At 40.4% G+C, this 24,184-nt stretch overlaps 1 protein-coding gene across 2 annotated transcripts in view; it reads left to right on the top strand.

Moving 5' to 3' along the window:
- The first annotated feature begins 2,412 nt into the window (after positions 1-2,412).
- Positions 2,413-24,184, top strand: part of rps6ka1 (ribosomal protein S6 kinase a, polypeptide 1) — an 86,762-nt gene continuing 64,990 nt past the window's right edge. For both annotated transcript variants that reach the window (XM_041812488.1, XM_041812489.1), the window contains exons 1-2: positions 2,413-3,086; positions 20,130-20,174. In XM_041812488.1, coding sequence (XP_041668422.1) covers positions 3,024-3,086; positions 20,130-20,174 — 108 coding nt within the window. In that variant the 5' untranslated portion in view covers positions 2,413-3,023. The remainder of the gene's footprint in view (positions 3,087-20,129; positions 20,175-24,184) is intronic.

Below are 24,184 nucleotides of genomic sequence, written 5' to 3'. Positions count from 1 at the left end.
ATCTCAGGGTCTTGTTCAGGATTGGGGATAAAATGGATTTTGAGACTGACAGATGCTTTGGTGCAGCATCAGCAGTTTGTAATGTACTGTCATGGTGAAGAGAGAGCTGAACCAAAAGGCAAAGCTTTTCATTTACCTGTCTATGTTTTAGTTCTCTCCTACAGTCGCGAGCTTTAGGTCAGAGAAGGGAATCTGTAGACAGGATGAGGAGCTCAGACTTGAATTTCCTTTGAGATTAATAAAGTGCCTATCTATCTACGACTTCTCGAGGGGACTCAACAGAGAGCCATTGCTCTGTTTCTTTGAAAGGAGTCAGACGAGGTTGTTCAGGCATCCTGGAGGTCCCCCCTGTGGAGGTCTTCCAGGATTGTCTAACAGGAAGGAGACTCCAGGATTGCTGTAGTGATTAAATGTTCCGTCTGGTCAAGGGACACCTTAAGATGCTTCTGAAGGAAACAGAAATTGCAGACCATCTGGAAGGGACATCTGGGTCAGTTAGCCAAGTCTGCCATCATCACAACCCAGACCTAGATAAGAGGAGGAAGGTGGATGGGTGGATGGATGGGAAGATGAACGGACGGATGAATGTAAGACAGACAGATGGATGGATGGAAGGCCGGATGGATGATGATGATGATGGATGTCTGCAGTCAGTTGGATGGAATGGATGATAGATGGATGGAGGCCAGAAAGACATGTAGATTGATGGATGTCAGATGGATGATGATGATGCATGGATGTCTGCAGACGGATGGATGTTGGATGGATGGATGGATGGATGGATGGATGGATGGATGATATATGGATGGACATCTGCAGACAAATGGATGGATGGATGTTGGATAGACAGATGGATGGATGGATGGATGGATGGATGGATGGATGGATGGATGGATGTCAGATGGATGGATGAATGTCCAATAGACAGTTGGATGGATGGATGTCGGATGGATGGACGTCTGCGGACAAATGGATGGATGAATGGCAGATGGATGATGGATGTCGGCTAGACAGATGGATTATGATGGTGGATGGACGTCTGCAGACATATGGATGGATGGATGATGGATGCCGGAAGGATGGATAAATGGATCAATGGATTGAGGCTGGAAAAAAAGATGGATGGACAAATGGATGGATGTTGGACAGACAGACAGATGGATGGATGTACAGTCTGATAGATGAATTGATAGATGGATGAACAGTCTTATAATTCTGTCTGTCTGTTAATTTGAAGTCCTTGAATATTTTTGCTAACTCCATACTTGTAGTTGATGCCATTTATACTAATGTAAAGCTTTCTAAGTTGTAGAAATGACTGGTGAAAACAAGAGCAAGGGTTGAAAGGAGATTCCCTTCAATAAAGTCGTCCTTGATTTACATAAAGAATGTAAAAGCAAACTAACTGACAGCAGATTTACACTACAGTATGTCTACAAAATACAGGATTGAGTTATATGTACAGCATAAAAGACAATCTCTAGATATCTGAAAATATTTGCATTAATCCTAAATATAATCTTAACACTCAAGAGCATGATATGCATTAGCACCAGAAAGGTTTGTGTCTTTTCAAGTTTAAATCTTTATTTTTAGTTTGTTTGTTGAATTTTCATCCATCAAAAGACCCTTCATTTCATCACTAGCCCTCCTTTTCCTTCTTCTTTAATGCCATCTTAATTTGAATCAAATTTATCTGCTCCATCCACTGGCGAGGTGACGATTGATGCTCTCCAGTTGCCAATAGTAACCAAAGCTATAGCCAATAGCAAACTGCACTTGGCGGTGAATGAAGCAGAGAAGTGTTGAGGGTGGAGAGGTGTGTATTATATCACTGAAGAATACAAGTACCATTATGTTCTCAATGAAAAGAGTGCTGCATCAGTTTCAGATCAGGGCAGAATCAAACAGCAGTGGTCACGATGCAAACTCCACTCTCTCCTCCAGTCTTTACATTATTGTGTAATCTTTGTTATGTAACATGCAGGAATGTATGCTGTCTTTAGAGGAAGTGCTGGGTCAAAGGCTGTGTGAATTTGTTTCATTTTTTTGGAATACTGTAGCTTTCTTAGTGAAGGGTGCTGCAACTTCAGGTGTTCAAGTTGCACAAGCTTGCACCGTCCTGCTTCTTTTTAAACATTATGCAACCTCAAAATTTTCCATTTCTTTCTGGCAGCCATTCATGACTTGATTGGCAGCTTTTTCTTTTGAACGCAGAGGAACTGTCCTCCTCTGATGCACCTGCTGCACCAAAGGCATCAAAGAAAGCAGCCTCCAACTCTTGCATTACGTAGTTGCAGTTCCAGCCTGCGCCACACGGAGGCGTCTTTCAGACCTGGGCGGAACGAATGAAGGGGGGCTGAATGCAATCCTGCTGGAGTCTGCCAATAACAGCTCGAGTTTGGAGGCTGCTCGTACTACGGAGCCACACTGAGGTCTCTGCTGGGAAAGCAGGCGGACAGAGAGGAGTGCTCGCTTCTTTCTGCCCGGGGAAAAATCACAGATTCACACGGGGGAGGAAGACGGCAGGAGCGGATAACGGCGTCGATTTGAAGACAGAAGGGAGCCTGGTTAATTCCTTCAGGGGGCATTAGATTGTGCTCTAACATCCCGGTTTGGAAGAGCTTTCCTTGCTGTTGGCACAGCTCTCCTGCCTTTACAACCCAGATTGAGAGAAACCAACACGCGCGTACCTGGACTGAAAAAAGCTTGTTAAGCGTTTTTGTGCGCGTTTTCTGCTGGATTATCTCCCCAAACAAACACGCACAAGTGGCAAACCGACGCCGAAGTCAAAACAAGGGATTACAATTGTGTCCAAAGCTCGCAGCGTCTGCCAGCCTGCCTGCATGCGCGTCTTTCCCGTGTGAGCCGGGAGCAAAGTGCTGCTAAAATCCACTCTACCTGGACTTTGGAGCTTCTTCCTCTTCACTGAGCTGCACTTGACAGGAGGAGCAGCGCAGACACAGAGAAAATAAAACCACGTTTGAGCAGCTGAGGGGGGAAGAAGTGAGAATCCTGCGAAAATGCCTCTTGCACAGATTGCGGAGCCATGGCCCACGATGGAACTAGTGCAGCTGGAGACAGAGGTAATGAGAGGTGACGTGACTGTGCACGCGCTGTTTGGCCGATTTGTATTTTAATTGGTCAGGGTGTCATGAAAAATGGCAAATGAAGGTGTGCGTAATTTGGCACATCTACTGTAAAGTAGATGGACGCTGGTTTGCAGAAAAGTTAGCCTTTGAACTTTACGTACTCACTGACAGCGTCAAACTGAATAAATCTTGTTCAGATGTTTGAGGAAGTGCCACACTTAATTTCACCTCGTCAATCCCAGAAAGAGCTGTTCAGTTTTACCCACATAATCCTGAAACTTTGACTCCTAAAGCTCAAGTTAGCCATACGTCTTTCTTTTTCCACTCTTGTGCAGCTGACTTTCTAATCTCTGAGAGCAGAGCAGTACAGTGTGATCTAAAAGAAATGTACACACTCATAACCTCTGTCTGACTGCTCTCACCCTTAAAGTGATTTCCAGAGGCTGCTCGTGTGAGTGCAACATAAAAAACAAAGCCAATAATGCCTACTTTCATTTATCTTATTTAGAATATTTTTTTTTTTTTTTTTTTTTACAAACAAATAGCACATCTACAGAGGAAGCATCCATGCATAATGGGTAAACAAGCAAGAAAACATGGCAGTTTTAATCAGTTAAAACAAGAATGGGTGCCACATGTTGTCAAAGGTTGCAGAAGTCAGCTCAGTCAGACCAAAGAGTGATGGAAACTGGCATGGTGTGAGTTTGCTGGCCTTGCCTTTGCTACTTTTTTGATGTTTTTTTTTAAAGCCTTGCACTGGAGTGATGTGCCTATAATTGCCCTCTCTAAAGGTTGCAGAGCTGATAGAAATACTTATACTTCCTTATGTTTCTAGTAGGAATGAGTATGGAAATCTGGTACCAACATGGTACCGGCAAGGCCGCCCACAAGGGGGATAAAGGAGAGAGCTACCGGGGCTCAGCCAAATGGGGGGCCCATAGAGGACTTCAAAATCATGATCCATTGTAAAGTGGATGGGCATATTGAACTAAACCATTTGGAAAGTAATGCCAGATTTCAAAGCTAAGCCACGATGAGCAAAAACATCATGATGCCAGAAAATACAATAGAAAAAACTGAGACAACTTAAATGGAAAATAATTGCATAATTCTGAAAAAAGGCAAAAAGTGGCCAAAATGGGGAAAAAATGGCCAAAAAGTAACAAAATGGGTCAAAGGCTAACCTGAGCAAAACTGGTATAAATGAGTTTGAAGTTGACCAAAGTGGCAAATATGGATTAAATGAGATAAAAGTGGCAAAAAAGTGACTAGAATCTGCAGAAGGTGGCTAAAGGAATGGCTAAAATGGGTGTTCAGTGGCAAAAAAGAAAAATGGCAAACAAGGGATAAAAGTGTTAAAAGATGTGCCAAAAATGGTGTGAAGTGGAAAAACCGTGGGGAAAATTAGCAAAAATGGGTGTTCAGTGGCAAAACAGTTGCATTAGTGGGTGAGAAACGCCTACATTTTCTCCAAAGTGGCATAATAGTGATAAAAAGAAAGTAAGAAAAACAAAAACAGCAAAAGTTGGTTGAAAGTTGCAAAACAGTGGCTTCAATGGGAGAAAAGTGGCAAAAAAATGCATGAAGACATTTTTAAAGGGGTTTAAAAGCAGCATGAGTGAAGAGCTCAGTAATAGTATGACATACTTTCCAGGTCTAAAAGAGGGAACTGTTAGCTAGGATGCTAGCACTAATGCTACGTCAGTAAATCCCAACTGGAGAGGGCCCATTCTCTGGGTTTATCAGGGGCCCAGACTATTCAGATAGCTGCCCTGGGTATTGGTACAAACACATTTAATACCTACTGTATCAGATTACAGGACATATAGTGCTTAACAAATTTATTAGACCACCACCCAAAGTAAGGTTTATGCCACAGGTGCCCTAAATCAACAGCATTGGTAATTACCAAAATCATTTTTTATGTTTCTGCAATTGATATTACACCAATATGTTGAAGCTCTTTGACCCAAATGATATTTTTAAAGCTAAAATATCATTATTATTGTTATCCATGAATTTTTAAATTTACTGATTTAAAAAAACTGAAAAAATAGTAAAGCACATTAATATTTCTTGATTAATATGTCAAATGATAGTTATTTACTCGCATTCCTGAACAGAAAAATGAGTTTTAGTGGTTGAATGTTATGCTTGATTAATTTCTGACTTCTCAGAGAAGCCCAGTGAGCCGGCTCAAATTTGGGTATAAAAAGGTGAATTCAGTTTGAAATTCCTCATTCCTGTTCAAAATGGTAAAACGTAGAGAGCTCACTGAAAATGAGAGAGTCTGCATTAAAGCATTTCATGATGCTGGATGGTCTCTGAGACAAATATGACAGGCGGTCTAATAAATTTGTTAAGCACTTTATATCTGTGCTTCATTTCGGTACCCTCTCACCCTAACATCACCACCTTCCCTCTAAAAGAAAGGCATGAAATACACTTTATGATTTATGTGCACTTATTTTATTTCAGCAGGGCATGAACGTCTTTTAATCTGTCTCCATCTCTGCTCGCTTGTTCCTACCAAGGACAGTTACACTGCTAGACGTATGTACTATATGTCTCTGGTGCAGTGTCATTCAAATTTGCCTGTTACATAAAGAAATCCACTTTTGTTTAACACCGTTTTGGTGCAAACAGGACAGGCGTAAGGTTTAATGATGTCCATTCTAACACCAACCCCTCCCTACTGATTCACACTTTTCATTCTGATTCACAACGATTCAATTAATCCGTCAATTAGAGATGCACTGATTTGGAAAATCAGGTCTGATATTGTTGTTTAAGATAACAGAAGATGATTCTTTCAGAGGTTTTATCTTCACTTCTTTTGGTGTCAGACTGACAAGATTTCCTTTCATGGTTAATCACAAAATCAGATCAGAGTTTGTCCAACAGGTGACGACCTTTGCGTGATTAATCCTCTTCTCTAGATGAGCTGTGGTGAACGGTCCAATTCCAAAAGAGTAAGGGCGCTATGTTAAATGTAAATAAAAACACAAGTCAATGATTGTCAAATCTCATAGACCTAAATTTGATTCACAATAGAACATAAACAGCATATCAGATGTTGAAACTGAGACATTTTACCATTTCATTAAAATATTAGCTCATTTTGAAATTGATGGCAGCAATGTATCTCAAAAAAGTAGGGACAGAGCATCATGTAGCATTCCCTCTTAACAACAGTCTGTAATGACTTGAGGAGACCAGTCAAAGGAGTTTTGCAAGAGGGATGTTGTCCCATTCTTGTCTGGTGTAGGATCTAGCATGGTCTTCTTTGCTGATTTTCTTTTCTGATGGTCCAAGTGTTTTGTATTGGTAAAAGGTCTAGACTGCAGGCAGACCAGTTCAGGACCCATACTCTTCTCCTGTGAAGCCATGCTGTTGTGATGGATGTGGTATGTGGTTTAGCATTGTCTTGCTGAAATAGTCAAAGTCTTCCCTGAAAGAGACGTTGTCTGGATGGGAGCATGTTGCTCTTAAACCTCTATCGACTTTTAAGCATTGATAGTTCTGTTCTAGATGTGTAAGCTGCTCACGCCATGGGCACTAATGCAACCCCATACCATCAGGGATGCAGGCTTTAGAACTGAGCCAGGATAACAAGCTGGATGGTCCCTCTCATCTTTAGTCCACAGGACACAGCGTCTGTAGTTTACAAAAAGAATTTAGCATTTTGATTCATGTGACCACAGAACAGTTTTCCATGTTGCATCTGTCCATTTTAAATGAGCATTGGCTTAGAGAAGATGGCAGTGTTTCTGGATCCTGTTCACATATGGCTTCTTCTGTCGTGATCCAGCTTTAACTGTCATTTGTTGATGGCACAGCCAACTGTGTTAGCAAACAGAATCATGCCTGTTTTTAATGCAGTGGCCCCTGAGGGCCCCTTCAGCCTTGTCCCTTGCTCACAGAGATTTCTCCAGATTCTCTGAATCTTTTGATGATATTATGAATTGGTGGAAAATCAAAGTCTTATCCATTTTACGTTGAGGAACATTTTTAAATTTTTCCATGATTTTTAGACTGTTTTTCACAGATTGGTGAACCTCTGCCCATCATTACTTCTGAGAGACTCTGCCTCTCTAAAATGCTCCTTTTATACCCGGTCATGTTACTGACCTGTTGACAATTCACCTAATTAGTTGCAAAATGCTCCTCCAGCTGTTTTTCATTAGTACCACTTACTTTTCCAGCCTTATGTTGCCCTGTCCCAACTTCTAAATGAGTTAATATTTTTCGTGAAATGGTAAAGTGTCTCAGTTTATACATCTGATATGTTGTTTATGTTCTACTGTGAATCAAATATGGCCTCATGTGGTTTGATAATCACTGACTTCTGTTTTTATTTACATTTTACACAGTGACCCAACTTTTTTTGGAAATGGAGTTGTACAAAAACATTGGCAGTATTTCAGTTTATTGAGATTGTCTTAACTCCTAAATACCATGTGTTTCAAAATGATAAAGTAATATTTTAACTATCAGTGATTTAAAAAATGACAGGAAAAATTGGTGGAAGTAGCGGGATATCTTTACACCTTGCTAGATCCATCAACTTTTCCAAGTGTTGCCAACTTATATGTGCAGTGTGCAGAAGTTTTCTTGCCGTTTTTGGTTGTTAAATCAAGAAACTATCCAATTTTTAGGCCTTTACAGCCCCCATATATCCATGATTTTGTAGCCATGATATCAAAAAGAAATCTTTATCATTTCATTTAGAAATTTGGTTCACACATATGCTCCTAAGTTGTAAGGAATGATGATCCCCAGTAGTTCAAATAGATTATCTCATCCTCAGTAAGCATGCTACTGTTAGCTGGTCTTACTCTAAACTCTCTGTCTCAGTAGCCCTGGTTTCTGATTTTTAATCAATATAAATATTGGTTTCAGTTATCATGTTTAAAAATGTATCCTAGGGTTATGATATGTTACCCTTATAAACATGCATATTTACAGTTTTCATATTTCAATAGAATTTAGAGTAAGCGAGATAGAGATGGTCCTATTTTTGTCCAGACCTTTTTCTCCTCCCGCTGCATTATTATTCATGATCTCTTCAGCTGCCTCTTGAACAGACAGGTTGCTAAGTGAATAAGCAGCCATCATATTAAGGCTATGATAGCCACACCAGAGCTGCGTGGAAGCAACCTGTCCGGTGTTATAATAAATGGCCTGTTTTTTAATTAAACCTGGAAATAGCAGTGAAGCAGGTGCAGCTGCGTGAACGGTATTTCTTTGTCCTCAGTCAACCTTACAAGGCCAGTCTGGTTAAAAACAAGGCTCATTTTCCCGTCTCTGCCTTATTCGGTGAGTTAAAGTTTAATAAAGAGGGGGAAAGAGTGCAGGATGAGTGAAAAATGATCACCTTTATCGACTTTGAACCTGAATTAGCTCATTATATTTGAGGCCTAATCCAGAAACGGCATCAATTTAACTCATTTAGCTCTGTAATCAAGTCAGAAAGAGTACCAGCACAAGTAAGAAGGAGACATTATTGATTGTACAGTTGTTGTAGTTAATTGCAGAGCAGCTGGATGTTTTTATTGCTGCTTTATAATGAATGAAAACATGCAGAAGAGTCATTTAGAAATGGTATCATTAGTTTCTTCCTGCAGACTCCACTGTTTACAGTATCCTGCAGCATATGAGCTGGCTGAATAGCCTATCACAGCTGAACAGATGGTGGTGCAGAGCCTGTGAAGAGTGCTAAGTTTCACTTTTGGATGAGCAAATTGGTGAGATCATTGCTAAAAATGTGGTACCCATGTGTAAATTTCAGCCTTTCTACGTACATGATAAGGAGGTATTATTTTGGCTCTTACATAGATGCACCTGCTGCCAAAATCTTGTTTCCATTCACACCAGAAGCTGCCAGTCACGCTTGGATTTGTGTCATCTATCTTTGCCACAAACCTTCCAGGCAGCTGCACCCATTAGAGAGGCAGAGAGGCACCTCAGGGCTCAGATAGGTTGAGCAGAAAGAGCGATGGAGACCGGAGGGCGTGCAAGTTTAACGTGTTTGTAGAGTCGAGCAGGAAGCAGATGACTTGGAGTAGTCATATGCACAGATGGGACTGACAAAAAACACACTCTTCAGGCTGATTTTTGGAAATAATCGCCAGAATGAAAACAAAATCACCTCTGAAAAAGCCACAGCTCTCATCAGCACAGATGATGTGCGATGATATGGCAGCTGGTGACAAGTCTGCTTTCTCATTATTCATCATACCACGGCCTGTGTTTAGAAGCAGAGAAGGTGTCATGAATGGAAATCAGATCGACAGCCCTTTTTTTGTCCTGCAGTCTCGAGTGTAAAAGAGAGCTATTCACAAATGTTTGTTTGACTGAGCCCTTTCATTCATCACGTCTGCTATGAATTAACTTCTCGGTGAATCAGCTCCGATAAAAGCCCTTCAATAAATTGTGCCAATCCCCATCCCAACTGAGTCACAGCCACCCGCATCGACCCTTGCCATTACTTTAGAGAAGTCCACGCTCTAAGTGGAAGCAGTGACACTTTAAGAGTTCTGCATGAAAAGGTGTGAGGAACAGGTGATTCAGGTTTTCATCTGTTGGTTTGGCATTTTAAAAACATGTATTCATAGTTAAAAATGCAGATTATTTCCTGTCCTCTCACTGCATCTATGATTTGACAATTTTTATGCCTCAGTAAAGCTTTGGCTAGAGGCGATCTGTCTCTGGGTTGTCTGTCTCTCCGTCTGTACAGCTGTCTGTTCATCTGTCTCAGTGCAATCCAATGCTTCATTGCATATCATTTCCATTAGTGCTCTTATTTTCTTTTGTGCACAAGCTTCACCGTCTGCCTTTCTCTACTTTCTTGTTTTTACTCCTGTTTTTAAAACAGCTCTACCTTGTAGTTCCTCACACCAATCTGAGGTTACACCATGGCACAGTGTCACTAGTAAACACTCAGAAGCAGCTCCAGGGCTAAACAACAACTCAAAGTGGATAGATTTGCAAAAAGGCACCAGCTCTGGATACTGAAGCCTAAAATACTCACCTTAAAGTGACTAAAACGTTCGTCATTGAAGTCATCGAAGCTGATTCATCCTAGTTTGTTTTGTCTTTATTTTGCACTAAGGCTGGGAAATTAATCAGAATATAGATTTTATCCCAATATGGCATACTGCAATATTCAAATCACAGAAGGTGCACCATTTCCTCAACTTAAAATGTCAAAACTGTAATATTTTTTTGTTTTACTCTACACGTCATGCAAACATTGAATTGTCTACTCTACTTATTTCTGTTTTTCTTTTTTAAAAATGATCATTCCCTTTAACACAACAGCTCATCTGCATTTTCAATCTAAGTCACAATAATTGCAGCTTAAAACTTTTTCAGTTTCGTTCAGCTCTACTTTGCATGCCATTAAAAGTCTGATTGGTCAAAGTGCCACCCTAATTCTTTGTTTACAAGAGAGAGCAGCTGTGCAGCTGTTGTCGTGTCATCCACAGATCATTCAAAAATCAATCTGTCAAGAATTTCATTGTTTTTCTTTTCCATCTGCATTCTCATCTAAATATAACTAATGAAACAAATGTAGGAGTTTAATCAGATTTGGACTGCAGTTTTGGTGTTTGCTGGAGAAGTGGTGTCCATAGAAGGCAGCTAAATAAAAGTAACATGATAGAATGGCTTTGTGATGGCGAACAGCATCAACTGAGTCCCAGTTTTTTTGCTTGATTTTATGATCAGAACTGAGCAGACCTGATCAAAATTGTGTTTTCAGACAGACACGGTTCTGGCTCTGTTCTGGCGTCTCACAACCTTGGTGCTTTCTGACACACCAGCCCGTGTTCACACCATTTTAAGCAGAACTACAGTTGGGGACATGATGGACATCTATCACCGCGTCCAGCTCCACTTTTGCCCAAGTCGTTCCTGCTGTCCTGGCATTCCTTCTTTAGTTTCTTGAGTTTATTAATTATTTGGTCTGGTGTTCAGGTGAACCCAGCCTTTGCTCTCTCTCCTGCAAGTTCGTCATATAACGTGTCTCTTGTTCTACTACACTCCAGCTTCACCTGCAATTCTGTCGATTGCCAGATTACCACCAAACATTTCGTCTTCCCAACAGACCACTTTTTTTTTTTTTTTTCCATTTTCTGCTCATTTTAAAAACCTTGAATGTGATACACCCACTGATGATGTCACGGTTCCCTAGAAAGAACCAACTATTTTTGGTTCGAGCTGAGAACCAACTTTTCAGGTTCAGAACCAATTTTTTCTGAGTTTCTCAGCCGATTCAAAATCAGGTTCAGGAACCAGAACCGGCAGGAGCCCTGCCTACCCCAGAAATGATCCATTTAAAGTGTCATCCAACTGTTTGTTTCTCACTTATAGTCTGTATATTTCCATTAGATGTGTGCAAGAAAAACACGTTGGATAAATATCACCGATTCAAGAGAAAAGGGGCAAAATAGGTTCTACAAAGAGGTGGGAATCACTAGTGGCTCCACGATACAATATTATCACGATACTTGGGTCACAATTCAATATTATTGTGATTTTAAATATTTTGCAATACAGTGAGTATTGTGATACCACATATTTTGCCATACAATATATTGTGATACATTGCGATCTATACCATTTTTTCAACTGTTAAGCTGGATTAGCACTAGTCTTGCCATCACGTTTGTTGTATTTCCGCAGTATGTTATTTTCATGTAGCACTTCTTGTGACTCGTGTCAGCCCATCTCATTCGTGCTTTGCTTTCACTCCTAATATCCTTCCCCTGGTGCTGCCATGTTTGTTGTACTAACTTTCTCCTGCTCTGTGACCGTCACCTCTGCCGACCTCACTGCAAACAATTGTCCAAACAACTTGTTTTATTTTTCCATTATCATAGACTTCATTTCATATTAGCAATTAATTTAAAAACAATCTAAAAGTCAATACATGGTGGACGATACGATATGATAAATCACCAGACAAAATATCACGATACTGTGATGTATCGATTTTTTTCTCCTACCACTAGTTCCACACTTGACTTTGTAATTTAGTTTTATTGCAATAATTTATGTGGATATTTTTTTCCACTCATCTGATATATCTCATCTCTCATTTTTGGGTGATTTTCTAACTTCATCTTTAATATTAACCATAATAGATGAATCTTTTGAAGAAAAGAAATAGTTATTAGCTGGTATTTCAACAAATAAGCAGAATTAAATGAACATAGGATAATGCTTTTTTTTTTTTGTAACTGAAACAACACATCATCTGATAGAGTTTGCAAATTGGATTAAAGGTGATGTCTTAAGCTTGCATTTTTAACCCAAATGATTGTTTTAATGACTACAGAGAAAGAAAAATAAAAGGTGAAACCAAGCTCTTTGTATGCTCTGTTTAATAAATATATTTAAATATACTTTTAGTGATAATTGGATTCACACCTCCAGGTTTGGAGCTTCTGCAAAAGTATTTTTTTCTCATATTGGCTTTTTGGTTGAGCAGGGTTGAATAAACTGCTTAAAACAAATGCTTCACTTCTCTTTAGTCCATGATAGTTAAATAATTTAATTTAATTCTCTCAGGTCTGATGCTCAAAATGTGGAAAATGCTGCATAAAGCTACAGTCCCCCATACTTTGTGCAGCAAATGTCTGCATGGATGAGTATGGGACAAGCACAATTTAAAATGAGTAACAGTTTGGATGATTGGTGCATCAACTCAAATACTAAAGCATAAATGCTAATATTAAATACTATAATTTTTGCTTTTTTTATAATCTCATTATGATGCTTGTCAGAATGAAGTGTCTGCTAAAGAAAGTGTAGATTTTTGGATGCACCATCAAAAGTGGCAGGTAGGCGACAACATTTCCAACCCTGTCCAGACTCAATTAGATTTTGAGGCAGCAGTTTTAAGTTGAGGTTCCTGAAGTTCACTGCCACTTTGGTGCATTTTGTCCATCCTCTTTAAATAACAAGAAGAGAACAAAAAGATGTCACTATTCCTACACAAACCAGGCCTTAAAGAGCAGGAATGACCAAGCACAGAGTTATGAGAGTGAGCGAGAGAGAATAGACTTTGTTCAGAGAAGTTTCCATTGCGCAACATGCCCTATAGAAGGGAAAGTAGGGGTAAAAGAGGGAATGCATGCCATGTTTGGTCTCCAGGCGTGGTCAGCAGAGCACACTCAAGAGTACTCATAGATCAGCGGGTTCTTGTGCATGCACGTAGGCTAAGCTACAGCTAATCTGGGTGTGACCTGTGAAACACCTGAGCAGGGCTGGGTGGGCATGTGATAACACAACATTGAGCTTGATAAGCTGCTCAGACATTGTCTTTCCTTTTGACTGTAAGAGTAAAGACATAGTTCTGTTTGTAAAGCTAAGACTGTTTATTCTGTTGCATTGTGTTTTTAAAAAATCACTTTTTCTTCTTCATTTTTACGGCTGCTGATGTGAAGGAGATGTGCTCTTTGGTCCCACTAAAGAAAGACACAAATAGCCGTTTGCCCATTTCTCGCTCTGACCACAGAGGGACATTAGTAATGTGACCTGCTGTCGATAATACCCTCTGGAAAGTGAGATTAGCAACAATATAGTGAGACAGGATTACAAGCACAGACGAAAGCATGGTGATTGTATTTCTTAGTTGCTTGGTTACAGGGCAGTGCTGCTTCAATCTGGCTGTTAAAACACAGATTTCTCTGTCAAACACTCGGCTGCAGTGCTCTGAGACTGTTTACGCTCCGTAATAGTGTAGGAGTCCTGTGAGAAATTAAAAGTTCTGCTGTTTAGCTCTTGTTAACTTTAAAAGGCTGAGCTCTAAATGTTTTACAGCATTCCTGTGGCCTGTACATTACTTCCTGTGTGCATATTCAAGCACACTTCCTAACAATGTTTTATAACACATTCAGATCACGTCTGTTTATTAATGTATTCAATGTTGAGCGTATTCATGTGGTTGTTTGTGTGTATGTGCATGCCTGCGCTCTCGTTGAGGAAGCCGAGGGGAGGGAAAGCACCATTAACTGGGCCACTTGGATCAGCCATGCAGAGCTAATGAGGGCAAAATGTGTTGAGAAGCAGCGTTGCGGAGGACTGCTGACTGACCACACAGTTACACTTATAGAAGTTGACCACTGTCTGCACCAAACGGGGTTACACAAAGACAGACACACTCGCCATGATGATATGAATGTGAAATGATAGGGAGAGTCACGTGGAGGGAAGGGAGAGTTTCTTTACATTTTTCAGTGAAGCCGAAATTAAACAGGGCCCCCTGACCATTCCACCCACAGGGACTGTTATGACGGTCTTATCTATGTGCTTTAATATGGAGCTGCCCCTCTTCTGCAGCTATTACAGCCTCCACTCTTCTTGGAAGGCATTCCACAAAATTTTGGAGTATTTCTGTGGGAATTTGTGCCCATTCACTCTGTAGAGCATTTGTGAAGTCAGGAAGGGATGCTGGACCAGAAGGCCTGACTCACAATCTCTGTTCCCGTTCATCCCAAAGGTGCTGGATGGGGTTGAAGTCAGGACTCTGTGCAGGCCAATCAAACCATGTCTTTATAGTCCTTACTGTAAAAACTACAGCTTTTTTATGCTACTTAAAGGGGACATATTATACCCTTTTAAGACAAGTTTATATTGGTATCAGAAGTCCCCCAAACATGCCTGTGAAGTCTGTTGCTGAAAAAACACTCCAGTATTGGATTTTTGCATGTCTGAAAACCCTCTGTTTTAGCCCAGCTCAGAACAAGCTGTTTCTGTGTCTGTGGCTTTAAAGGTTAATGAGCTGTCTGGCTCCGCCCCTGACTCCACTTATTTCAGGAAATCGATGTGGCTTAATGGATGTGGCTTAGCAGATCCTCCTCGGGGGGTCTGGTACTTGAGGGGATTGTGGGCAGGCCAGGGGCACATATTTTTGTTAGAAAAAGTGATTTTTGCATAATAATTTCCTTTAATATTTGCATGTTTTGAGTTGAGAAATGTACATTTCTAAACTATTATTATTGTGTACATTTTCCTTAATAACCAAGCAACTACACTTATGATAACGTTTATGGATTATATTGTAATCACAACTACAAATTGCAATATTGTGCAGTTTATATCGCAGTTGCACATTATTACCAAATCATGCAGCAGAACTAGCTAAAGTGGTTAAATGCCAGCATTAGCTGTACTGACCACTGCCAATTGGTTATCTTTTTCATCTTAAATTGAAGCAAGAAGCCATAATGAAACTGAATTGGTAGATAATGTGCATTTGTATAAAAGTTAGAGTCACATTATGTGGATATCAGGAGCTTTTAAGTGTGGTGAAACAGCACTCTAACTGTTAGCTAAGTTTGCAGAATGTTCATTGGAGTATGTTGTAGTCACAGTTGTAGTCGTTGTCCATAGTATGAAGTTTTGGAGATAACCCATACCATCAGCAGATATCTGCTGGTTTTTCAATCCTGAGATTTGTTGGCATTTCTCCTCCTCACATCTAGGGCTGGGCAATTGATCACAAATTTGATTAAATTGTAATATGGCCTGTTGTAATTTACATATTGCAGAAGTTGCAATATTTCTTTAACTTGAAATGTGTCAAAATACCAGTTTAAGGCATTTCTTTGCAGCAGAGATTTTATGAACATTATGCAAATATTCAAGTGTCATTTTTTTCAGAATGCTTTACAAAAATCCTCTTTTTTGTGTTTTATGTATGTTTTTCTCAATCAAAACAAAAATGATAATCCCCTCAATGAAGCAGTTTATGACAAAATTGCAATATGCTCAAAAATAATTAAAGTTACATTTATTTTTAAGTCATTCTGCCCTAGTTCACTATATCTAATATTGATGAAGCTTAGCATTAGTTCAAGGAAGTCATACCCCCCGCAATCATCAGCAGATAGCCAGCTGATGGTTATAATATAGAATCATATATAGCTTGAATTTGTTGAAAAATACATAAGATGAGGAACCTAATAATAATCTCATATCAAATCGCAACATTGGAGAAAAACAAACCACTATTAGATTATATTTGCAAATCATTCAGCCCTACTCACATCTCAACTCTTTGAGCTTTTATAACCTCCAGCGTGGTTAAATTAAACCATGTCCCACAGGATCACAGTCCAGACAAATAAACCTTTTGGTCTTTTGTCTAATTTATTGCTCTTTGTTGTTTCTTGAGTGAACTTGAGTCAGAAAATAAGGAAGTACTTTAAGAGTCTGAATAAAAGTCTGAGTATAGAGGGAGGAGTACAGCACTGTGAGCTTTTACAGGGACAGCCTGTATAAGAACCAGTCTTCTATACCATTCTCTCTATACCAAATCTATGCCAGTGCTTCCTTTATATCTTTGCTGTTTGATTGAGGCCACTGCGTGTCAGAGTGTGGAGCTGCCTGCTTGTCTTGTTTGCTGCAATCTAGAGGAAGAGGAAAAAGGAAAAAGGCATGGAGGAAGTGTCCATTCTCAGGGCCGCCTCTCTGATGGAAAAACAAAGCTAGCAGCGGAAAGATGGGGGAGTTGTTATTAAGGGTGTTTCTCACACTTGGCCAGAACACTTGACTCTGAATCCAGTGGCGTTTCTTTGATCAGAGAGGAAGGAGACGGTTATTATCAGAGATCTACTTATTCATGTGTCAGGGAGGTCACACCAGGTCACTGAAAGGACAATCTTAAATCTTTAAGGTCAGTACTCGTCCAGGGTTATCAGAAGTCTGTGGAGCTGCTTTTCCAAGCTACAGACATCAGATATTCCTAAGATTACTCCATCTGTGATCAGCTTTATTTTTCATCTTGAATTTAAAAGGATTTGATATGATGCTTTGATGTTCCTCCTTGATAATGTTTTGGAGAATATTTGTACGTCTGCAGTATAAATCTTCAGCAGAACCCTCTCCCTACCCATGTATGTACCATTTTAACCTAATCAGGCTGTTTAAAAGGATTATGCAATGTCAGGATCCATGACTAATCAGAAAAATGCTTTGTCTTGGCATGAGTCAGTCTCAAAGCAGATGCATTTCATTGTATATGTCATTAGTTGCTGCTGCTTCTGCACAGATGTAGTTGACCAGATATTAATCTTCTGATTTATGACTCTGGTATTCTGTGGGACATGCTGCAGAAATGGTGTGCAGACAGTATCATTATAAGCGTCTGTGACAGATCTCCCTCCTGTCCTTTAATATTACAGACATGACAGATCCATGGACTTGCACTGGTTATTTTGGATCTTTTTGGATGAAGCTTCTTCTTGTCAACTGAAGGATTGTGTTTCTGGACTCAAACACTCAGGTTAAACGCCCCAGGGTCCAGAGGAAAAGTTTTACAAACTATTATCTCTCTGAAGGCCTTGAGTCAGTTAGAAAGCCTTTACCGACTGTTCTTTCCTTGGAGCCCCCCTTAGATTTATTCAAGAGAAGTTTAGCCTCTTAAATCCCCAGGACCCAGACAGAAACGGTGATTTCTGATAAACCCAGAAAACAGAAAAAGGCCCATATGCACACATCTTTGGTGCCCCAGATTTTGTATGAATTAATACAAGATGCTGTAGTTTGGACCCTTGACAGAGCAAAACATTTACCTGGGCAAAGATACTGGGCAAAACTTTGGGAGGACATGCATGCAATTAGGGCTGAATGATTTGAGGAAAAATCTAATGACGATTTTTTCTCCAGTAATATTGCAATTGCGATTTAGCGTGAGATTATATTTCAGGTTCCTCATCTTTTGTATTTCTCAAAAAACAAGTAATGATGATTCTATATTACAACAAACACAATATTTGGTAGATTAAACAAAGGCTGAACAACTTTTAAAAAACATGTCTTATTGTGATTATTTGTATGATGATTTTATTTTTAACAAACTATACAAAAACAAGGAAAGTCAGATTTTTTACAAACTCTTATAGAACAAAATGGCATTTGAACATTTGCATGATGTGCAGAGTAACATCACCTTAAAAAAAGTTGCAATTTAATCTAAATTTTGATTTATTGCCCCGCATACAATCGTGTCATTTCATTCTATTTTAATATGACTAGACAGATTTTTTTTAAAGCTTTTTAAAAATTAATACACCCTCATAGGAAAATCAGGTTTCTTTTATGATGTTTCTTAGGGCTGACAGCTTCAATTCGATTGGTTGACTGTTTGGTTGAAAAGCTTTAGTCCGACCAAGATCACTCTGGTCGGTGAGTCACCCGCACCCCTCCCCCAAGACACTGGTCAGGGGGCAGACGCGTAGTGTGCAGCTGGCTGATGGAGAGATGTGCTGCAGGGGACGAGGAGCGATGCTGCTCTAGGAATTACAGGTAGAGAAGCACACAAAGCTAGCAGGGTGGGATATTTTCTGATATTTTACAGCACTAACGCTCAGAAACAACACATCAACTCATCACAAAGTTGCAGGCTGTTTGTATTGAAGTGGCGCTGTTGTGTGTCTCTGCTCTGCCCTCCCTCACTGCATCAACTCCTGTCTCCCATGGTGAGTTTAATTCACCTGTTGGTAAATAGGTTGCGTAGTATCATGGCAGGCAGAAAGCAGAGGAGATAAAAGGCGATGTCTGCTGGTCATTGAGTCTCGACGAGCGAACTTTTTCCCTCTCACCTCTGTAAATAAACGCTGCATGCTGTCTGCTTTGTGCTCATAAACGACATGGCGTGGGCTAGATCAAGTGATCCTGTTATTAGTTACCGTTATAAACAAATGAAAAACGATGATCTGAGGTTATTTTGTAGGCTGTATGAGTTTAAAGAGATACCACGCCGGGATCACGGAGATCAAAGGCAGGTGCGCACTGATCATCTCTCAATTAATTGTATTTTTAGTAAGACATAATGAGCCTAAAAGATATATTAATGCTTCAAAAGGCTTGTTACGTTCATTTAAGGATCATTTAGAGAACCAAGCAGGTGCAGTGAGGAAACAGGATTGTTTTTTTTTTTTTACCTGAATGACCAATCCAGGTTGGTGCCTGGGTGCGATTTTGGTCGACCAGGTTTTTCTTTGGTTGACTACAGCCCTAATATTTCTATCCAAAAATAATGGGATAAATAAGTCAAAATCTCAAGAAAACAGCCAGAATTTCCTCCAGAAAAATAGAATGAAATAAAGATAAATGGAAACATGTCAGCCTAGAATTTCTGTACTTCCATGCTTCGATTCACGACCCACTGAAACCAGCTTTTTGGCCCACTGTTGGGTCCTGACCCACCAGTTTAAACCACTGGTCTGGACCTTTCAGTGCCATGTTTGATCAACGATGCAATCCCTGTCATTTTAGTGACTCATGTAGAAAAGTACAAAAACTTAATCACACATCTGCTCTCATATTTCTAACTCAGAGGTATTGCCAGAAAAAAAGAGTAAAGTCAGAATTGAACAGATAAGCTGACTTAGAGTGTGAAGGGGTGTTCTACATTTTTTGCAATGTACAAATCTTTGGTGCCTTGAGCTTTTATTTTTAACTTGATTTTATTTGAACTCTGATCTGTTTCAATGGTCAAATGTGAGAGAAAATGTTTACTTACTAGGAGTGTTACACCAAAAAAGTAATGAAATAAACACCAGTATCAGCCTTAAATTTCACAATCTGTGCATCCCTAGCCAAAATGCAACACAAGGTCATCATGTATAGAAGTGTCTTAGTGTAAATGTGGCCTTAGCTTCTGGTATTTGTAATGCACTTTCACCTGTCCAATTCTCTGCTGCATGTTTGAACTTTCACCCACATATCACATGAACCGCATGTCATGTTACTGAATATCCTCAGGTGAGCCTCTGCTCTCTAAATGACATTAATTACCTCTTTCAGCAGGGGAACAGATGAACGATGTGTATTTGTGTGGCAGTCTAACGTTTGCCAGCCAAGGAGCAAAGTGCTGGATAGAAGGGACCGCTGCCACCTACACAGTCTAACAAATATTCTCTCACTTTTGTGTGCCTCTCCTCTCTTTCTACACACATATATGATGTATATACTGTCACACATTCTGACTGATTCTCATGTTTGCTTTTTTTTTTTTGGCAGAATGGGCAGAGCACAGCTGAGGACGGAGTCACGCCTGCTGTCAAGGTACATCGCATTACTGGGACACAAATGCAAAGACACACACAAAAACTACACACTCAAGCTTGTGAGCCAAAACTGGAGCAGCTCCATCCAATAAATTAGAATTAAGACTTGGACACAACTTCTTCTTTGGCGTTTGTTGTTGTTTTTCTACGAAGGCCAAATTCTATCAAAAGATGGATTCTTGTGTGAAACTTGGTTTTAAGGCGGTGCTGTCTCTAAAGGAGGGAAAGAAAGCTGCATCACCGTTACATGTCTGTGCAAAGGTGTGTTAGTGCGTCATTCTTTTAGCAAATGCATCAGCAGCAGTCAAAGTGCATCTGCTTGCAAGAATTGAATGTGTTGAATGGTGTCTGAGTGAGCCACGGTCAGGCTCCTTTGTGTACTGATGTGTCTGGGTCAATAATAATGGGCAGTCTTATTACACAAGCAGCATGTCCTCATGCGTCCTGTCCATGTCGACACGTTATGCAGAGGCGAATCCACACAAGCCTGGATGACAGAAACGACGCACACGCAGTGAGAAGCATTGAGTCAGCCCTTTCCTGCCTCCTGGCCCGGCTCTCTCCTTCGCTTTATTGTCCGGCTCTGAAACGTGATCCTGTTTCCTCCTGCAGACTATTACTCTCCAGCCGTGTAGCCGAGGATGAGGAAATGTTCCCTCTCTGCTTAGACGCTTTTATTTTTTATTTTTTTGCACTGTCCTCAGTCTCAAGGGGTACACAGTCAGAAGAGAACATCGTCTCTCCTTTCAGTTTAGAACAATGTGCTGTGACGAGGCTGAGCTCAGGGCTCGGAGGTGGATGATGAAGAGGGGTTACAGTCACAGGAGGAGGTACACAGGAGCAGAACAGGTCAAACATTTTAGCTTTTCATGGCAGGGAACAAAAATGCAAGCTCATGCTGATATTGGTATTAATAATTTCAAATATAAAAAAAAACACATGTCAAATAAAACCATGTGAATCATTTATGATCGAACCTTTGAATCTTTTTTCTTATATGAGCTTTGACAGTGTTGAACACGACACACTTGTGTATTAATGTGTGCCTGCTGCAGCGTGTCTGACTGATGCGTGGTCTTTCTGTCTTTGCTTGCTCACGTATGTGTTGCCTGTAGTGTCACCAGAGAAAGACTGTGAAACAATAGCATAATAATTAATTCCTCCTCAAAGGGTTCTAATGCAAGGAACAGTCGTCACTGCTGGTCTTTAATTAGCTCTTTTAATTTACTATTTTAATGTTGAGAGGTGGGTCCATGCATCCAAGTTTACTTTAGCTAAAGCCTGATACCTAATTTGTGTCAGCTTTAGCAAACATAGTACAAGCTGACCTAGCTATGTAGATAATGTTGATAACCGCTTTGGTGGATTAGCTTTGGCCATGCTAGCTGCATGAGCTATGTAGCTACATAGCTATGTTATCTATAGTTAAGTTAGCTTTAGCAATGTGAGCTTAAGCATATGTAGCTAAAGCTTGCTTAGCTAGCGAGGTAATGGACATACATAGAAGCTTTGTGTGAATTACTTAAGCTGCATTAGCTCTGTTAGCTACATTAGCTACGTAAGTTATATAGCTCCATTTTCCATAGCTAAGTCAGCTTTAGCAAAGTGAGCTTTATGAACAAGAGCTTTTGCAAACATAGCTAAAGCTAACCTAGGTACGAAATAATGTAGATGCGTGGTCATGTTGTGAGCTTACCTTTAGCTACATTAGCTACATAGCTATATTAAGTTATCTTAAGCAATGTGAGCATTAGCAAATGTAGCTAGAGCTAACTCAACTACAGTGATATGAACATTATGCAGTTGCTTTGTGAGCTCAGATTTAGCTATAGTAGCTACAGAGCTATATTATCTATGTAGCAAAGTTAGCTACATTGCTACATTAGCTACATACCTCACAGACCTAATGTACTTCACAAATGCTACATTAGAATGTTTTCGTATAGAGCAAGCTTTTTTCCCCCGTAACTTTGGGATCCTATCCCTTTCTCTTACTCTTAACGGAAGGGTTTCTTTTTTTTTTTTTCCAAGATTTATTTTTGGGCCTTTTCATGCCTTTATTTGATAGAGGAAGGACAGTAGATAGACTTGGAAACAGGGAAGAGAGTGGGGAGAGACATGTGGCAAAGGGCCACAGGCCGGATTCGAACCTGGGGCGCTCACGTACATGGGTAGCACCTTAAACCACTTGACCATCTGCGCTCCCCCAAACAGAAGTTTAATCCGATTTTATTTCAGACTTTTAGCATGTATCAGTTCTGAGATGGTCGGCATCTCAGATGAACGGTCTGTTAGAGGGGCCATCAGAGATGAACACTCTTCAACCAGACCTCTCTCCCAAATGCATTAAAATAGAGTTAGCAGACTGTCATGGCTCCTACTAAAATCGACAAAGAGATGGGTGACATCATGGCAGATACCTGATCTGATCCACATAATAACATCAGAGTTGTTCTGATATCAGTCCAGTTTATTTAATGGATAAATCCCTAATCATATCCCTACAGTCTGTCTGCTGAAGGTTGATGATATTTAATTATCACTCAGGCCTGGCTAATTATGTACATTACATGTTGTTCTAATTGATTGGGGAGTATTTCAGTAATCTGATCAGTTATGTAATCCTGTTAATTAGGATGTTCTCCAAACAGGCAGCTGGATTTTCAGTCTGCATCAGAGGTGGATCAGGTTTCTCCGACAACGTGCATCACACAGCGGATTATGGTGATGGATTTAGACGTGCATGTGGCCAGACTGAGTCAGAAGTCTTTTATTGGATTTATAAGAAATTTGTGGCACATATAGGTTTGATCGGATCATGTTTGTCATGGATTGGTTTAGATCTCACCCTCAGACTGTTCTGGCACCACACAGGCAGGACAGTTGAGACCAGTATAGGAGCAGCGATCGATGCCGAGCTGTTTAAATGCTGGGAATCTGATAATGGCTGCTGTTATCTACTCCAGCCATGGGAGTTACCTGGCTCCAGCAGGCCTAATGGGAGAAGAATGGAGAGATGGGGAATTGAGACGTAAGGAGGCAGAAAATGCCTGAACCGGTTAAAACCAGGAGAAGGCTTCAAAGCAGATAAAGTGATCGTCTGTTGTATTTAGGTGTCAGGGTGTGTCTGTGTGCTGTGAGAGGTCAGGTCAGGCCTCTGCCCCTGGAGAAAACATCCACCGCTCTAATGAGCCATCCACTGTCTGCTGACATCATCTCTCTCTCTCTCTCTCTCTCTCTCTCTCTCTCTCTCTCTCGTTGTCCGACTTTTTAAAGTATGAAAATCTGTTGAATACTCATGGGCATTTACCCGGCCACTGGTGCCACTTTAGTCCCTCTTGTACCTTCACTGAGCCGTTAACCTGAAAGTGAAGGTGACTGCAGTGACTAAGGAACACTGACAGGCTACTGTTTGCCTTTTTAAACCTAGAGACCACTTTCTTGACCCTTTCTGTTGGACAATATACTCCAAGAAAACAGCGGAAATAAAATCAGTGAATCTCCTACAGACCACAAACATGCTCGTTAGGTTAATTGGTGACTCTAAATTGGCTGTAGGTGAGAATAAGGGGTGGAAAAAAGCCATTTATCTCTCTTCTTCTCTTTCTCCCCTTTCATGAAAAGTGGAGTAGGGAGAGGCAGTGAAAGGATTAGGGCTCTTCACCACGGCTCTGCTTCCCCTGTCCTCTTTCCACGTTGTCTTGGTCTTTGCTGTTCTTTTTCATGTGGTGTCAGCACCAGGAACAGTCGTCTTATAAGTGGCAGCATTACAAGGGGCCAGAGTAGATTCTGTCCTCATTGTCAGATCCCTAATTCAAAGATGGTGTTGCAGTTTGGGCTAAAGTAGAGTTAAGACTCTTTGTCCAAACCCTAGTCCAGCCTGACATGGCGTGCAGCCCATAACCAGGTCAGGACAGGATCCTTGCCCCTCCCTTAGGGTCAAGGCTAGGTCGGGCTCGATGGGAGTCAAAGACGTCCTGTCAGACATTGCAAGCCGATCATTGTAAA

This window comes from Cheilinus undulatus, linkage group 18 (genome assembly GCF_018320785.1).
Source record: "Cheilinus undulatus linkage group 18, ASM1832078v1, whole genome shotgun sequence".
Lineage (NCBI taxonomy): Eukaryota > Metazoa > Chordata > Actinopteri > Labriformes > Labridae > Cheilinus > Cheilinus undulatus.
Note: the sequence above shows the minus strand (reverse complement) of the source record. Positions and strands in the feature narration are given on the sequence as shown.